The following is a 4,466-nucleotide window of genomic DNA, read 5'->3' as shown; positions in this document are numbered from 1 at the left end:
CCTCATGTCCTCGGCAGCTGCAGCTTCACACAGTAACAGCTGAGCGTCTGGGATGACACCGCTGTGCCAACTGCCACAGGGGCAGATAGAGGAGTGGAGTGTGACTCTGTATGTGAGCAATGTGACCGAGCGAAGCACGACGAAGCCCACAACACAAATGGACTCCGCGGTCACTCCCTCTGTCACGTGTGCTGTTCTGTCAGGTCAGCGATTATAACAGTGATACGAGTTGAGTTGACTGACGATAAATGCTCTGGAAAAATTGTCTCTGACAAATACAGTGTTGCAGTTATGTGTTAGTACATTTTAATTCCACCTATGGCTAATATAAACTAATATAAACTTGGCTAATATAAGCTAATGTTTTTACAATTTGGACTTAAATTTGCAAATTATTTATGACTTTGTTTCTGTCTAACCTAACTTGTTTTTTTGGTAATTTAGATATTATTAGATATTGCATAATTAAATAGATTTTTTAATTCAATTATATGTGATTTTATGATGCATAAAAACACAGGAAATCTGCCCAGATCTTTATTATACTGTAAGTTTAACAAATCCCTCTGGTATGAACTGGATAATTCAATTTCACAGCAAACAAACCATTGACCTTGAAACAATGCCATCCTTGTGTTTCAGGTCACATTTTCTCGCTCCTCACAGGTTTTTATGTTTCTTTGTCAGCGATAAATCTTCGCACAGAAACACAGTCGTTCACAGCTGTTTTCATGGACATTAATTTCCACCGAAACATATCCGTTCATTTGGAAACAAGTCTTTGCTCTTAGTAACAAGAACAACAACTGTGGACGTGCCTGACTCCTCCACTGGAGCAGCTGTAGTTATATTCAGACTCTGACTTCAGCGGCGTTCTTGACAAATATGCACTGTAAAAAAACCCAGACCATTGTGTTGAAGTTTTTGAACAGAAAAAAAATCTGTGTTTTTCTGACACACTTTATTCTCACAGACAGATATGACTTTTAACCCTTTGGTCAGAGGCACAGGGAGGATCCAGACAAATGTTGAAAGTGCAACTGTACAGCCTTTGTGGTGTTGTGCAGGAGTGGCCATTAAGTACAGGCCTCTGTGTGGGTTTATGGGAGGCTCCGTGTCGGCACCTCCCTGTGTCTCCGTCAGGTGGTGGCGTGTTTGGACACGCATGTCTTCAAAGAGTCTGGAGGAAGGTTTTTGTTGAGGGTTCCAGGCAGAAAGAGTCGGTCACACGCTGTTTCAACAGCTTATTTATTGCACTGTATTTAATGGATTATTATTGTGTTTGAGACAAAAGTGTTTGAAGAGCTTCATGGATGCATCATGTGACATTTACTGCTAACTTTTAGCAGTTTTGGGCTATGATTTAGCTTATTTGTTGACTATAATTTAACTTTTAAAACATACAAAACATGTGCATAAAAAACATATATATATTTGAACATGAAGACCTAAAGCCTCCAAAGTCCTTAGAGTCCTCACTAGGCTAAGTGGGTCATCCATATTTGATGTGTTTTATGCATATTTTATGTTTTTTTTTGTTTTGTTTTTACACATGTTCAACACTATAACCAACATTACCACATGTTAATACACTGTTTTATTTGATCTCTCCTAAACAAATTGCTGAAAATGATCCATGAACTATAAAATGTGTCATGTGTAGCAATCGTATCCTCGGGATTCAACAATCATGACCTCATTTATAATATCTGTGAATTATTATTCCACCTACTCAATGGGAAAATTGTGGTGTTTTTTTTTTCTGGTCAGAATATTTATGATATCAAACTGAACCCCCCCTTTTAAAAAAAATATTCTACTTCTGGTCAGAATATTTATATCAAACCGAACCCCCCTTTTAAAAAAAATATTCTACTTATTCACTGTTTGCAAATGATTAGTGTCATGTGCTTCGTCACCACGAGAAACTGCGTGTTGTTTTTCTCCTGCCACGGAGTGTGTTTTCATTTGTCGTCCTCCCTCTGCTTCACTTTGTTTTATCACATTAGCCTGAGCAGTAAATCTGCTGCTCCTCCTGCTGCACCTCCTCTGTCTCCTGCAGTCACACAGACGTTGCATCAATTGTTAATCAGCTTGTCAGCAGCAACACACAGGGAGATGACACAAACCTTTCACTTTCAGGGTTTAGAAATGTTACCTGAACCGAAGATCAGCTGGTACAGTAGTTAAAACCAAGGACCTGGAAAGTTTTCAAGGCCGATGCTTTAACTGATGATGCTTTAATGAGAAGACATCCAACTGAAAGTATGTTGGGGTTTTTTTTTGCATCAAAGCAGATATTCTCTACTGGGGCAGCCATTTTGGATGTTATTATTATATACTATTATAATTATATACTATATTATTATATTATCACAATTTTCTCCCCTCATTAGTTCATAACTTAATGCTGCCAATGTTCTCATTCAATGTTGAGGATGGAACAATATCTCAATATGGAACGTTCTAGAACACTCAAGATTAATTCTCTGTTGTGGACTCTGGGGGGTTTGTTTGGCACCGACCACCGGGAGGGTGTGTTTTTACTGTTATAAACTGTAAATTAACCCAAAGTAATAACAGACACCGTCAGTTTAACAGCATGTTATGAAGTCAAGACTGTACAGCTCTCCGCAGACAGCGGGCTCAAAAAACATCATTTGATGGAACGAACCATTCATGGGGTTCACGAGTGGGGAAAAAAGTAAGATAAACTTCTAGAGCTCTTCTGTGGTCTTATCGCTTAGTGGAAATGATTCCAAATTACAACTTTAACGTTTTAACATATGCGTAGTTCGTAAATATAAGAGTAAAGACATTTTTTCTCGTGTTTTAGTTGGTTCAGTCCGGTGGTCCGGCATGGCTCTTTCACTGCGGTTTGTCGAGCCAAGTCAAATGAATGACAACCGGAATTAAGGAAACGTGCCTTCAAAATAAAAGTAGCATTTCCTTATAAATAAACCCACCTGCCAAGCTTAGTTTAAATGTAAATTAATTAGATACATCTTAATTAGATGTAAAAAAGTAGCAGTAGAAATTATATATATATTTATGTTCATAAACTGTGCGTACAGTTGAACGTACGATATGCTTACGCTGTTGTTTTATGTTGAAATGCCCAACCGGAACATATTTATTTCCTCTTATGACTAGCTTAACTTTTCTGACAGCATTCGGCTTTTATTCTCACTCTGAACGTTTTCCACTAAAGACCTGTGGACCCGTTGGATTTGGACTCAGTCTCTCGAAGACTGTGAAGATAATTTTGCTGTTTTGTTTTTTTTTAACATTCCTTTCTATTTCCCGTCGGACGCCATTCCCTTTTAGAGTTTCTTTTCCTTTCTTTTTTTTTTGGGTCACGCGTTTTTACCCACCCTTCAGCTGTGGTTGGAATTACACAGGGCGTGTGTGGCACCGGGATCTGGACCCGGAGTTTGTGTTCTGCTGTACTTGTGTGACTCTCTGAGGAATGACAGCAACTGGGAAAAGACTTGGATAAAAAAAAAAAACTAAAAAAACATGGACACTATGGATATTAAAGAGCTGGGGAATAAGCTGGAGGAGAAGCTGACACTAACAGACAAATGTAAGTATCCTGCTCCTTAAAAATATTGATAAATATGGTTGAAAATGCATTAGAAATAGAAGAAAGAAAAAAAACAAGGAGTGCATTTTGTTTGCTGAAAGTCTCATCCTGAATATGGACATTGTTGGGATATTTGGGATGAGGAGCAGCTGCTGTAATCTGAGTCCATTTTCTCTGAGGAAAATTCAGAGGAAAATTGGGTGTTGTGCTGTAATTCCTACACACACACTAACCAGCCAGTCAGTCAGTCAGCCAGTCAGCCAGCAGGAAGGCTTCTAACACAGGCGGGTCCTGAACCAGCAGAGACACAGAGCTTGGAAATGCAGCACTGGAGGACCAGATCTGTGGTCTCCATTAACAAACACGTCATGAAGATGTTAGAAACAGAGGACAACCCTAACGCTAACCAAACCAACCGCTGCTGATACTAAAAAAAAAACATCGCCTAGAGCTGGAAAAAAAAAACCTTCATTCTGGTTATTGTCAGCAGCACTAGAGCAGTTTAGTTTTTAACCCAACAGCCTTCCTTAATCTGAAATATAAATCCACAATATGCAGTTTTCAATGGATTATGTTAAAATGAAAAACAACATAAATAAATTCATGTAACCCCCCCTCCGAAAGACCATGCAGCGGGAAAAAGGAGTAAGTAAATATCAAGTCAATATTTCTTCCACCAATGGTAAAGGTTTGGGATTTTCCCAAAAATATATCCCATAATATCCCTGAACTGTGAAGGTATGTTATTGTGATGTTCTTGTAGGAACGGGTCTCCAGATCTTTGGAAACGATGCTGACGATTAGATCATTTTTTATTCTGCTCTCTGTGCAGTGACCTGGTTTTATCAGCTTTTTCTGGCTTAGATTTAAAAAAAAAAAA

The 4,466-nt window shown here is 38.6% G+C and overlaps 1 protein-coding gene across 1 annotated transcript in view; it reads left to right on the top strand.

Annotated features, from left to right (window-relative positions):
- The first annotated feature begins 3,214 nt into the window (after window positions 1-3,214).
- The window catches only part of LOC103394022 (MAP7 domain-containing protein 1), a 41,313-nt gene continuing 40,061 nt past the window's right edge, over window positions 3,215-4,466 (top strand). Inside the window, exon 1 of the mRNA XM_025065233.1 lies at window positions 3,215-3,586. Coding sequence (XP_024921001.1) covers window positions 3,520-3,586 — 67 coding nt within the window. The 5' untranslated portion in view covers window positions 3,215-3,519. The remainder of the gene's footprint in view (window positions 3,587-4,466) is intronic.

Source organism: Cynoglossus semilaevis, chromosome 18 (assembly GCF_000523025.1).
Source record: "Cynoglossus semilaevis isolate Cse_v1.0 chromosome 18, Cse_v1.0, whole genome shotgun sequence".
In the NCBI taxonomy this organism is placed as follows: Eukaryota; Metazoa; Chordata; class Actinopteri; order Pleuronectiformes; family Cynoglossidae; genus Cynoglossus; species Cynoglossus semilaevis.
This window is presented reverse-complemented; position numbering and strand designations above follow the sequence as displayed.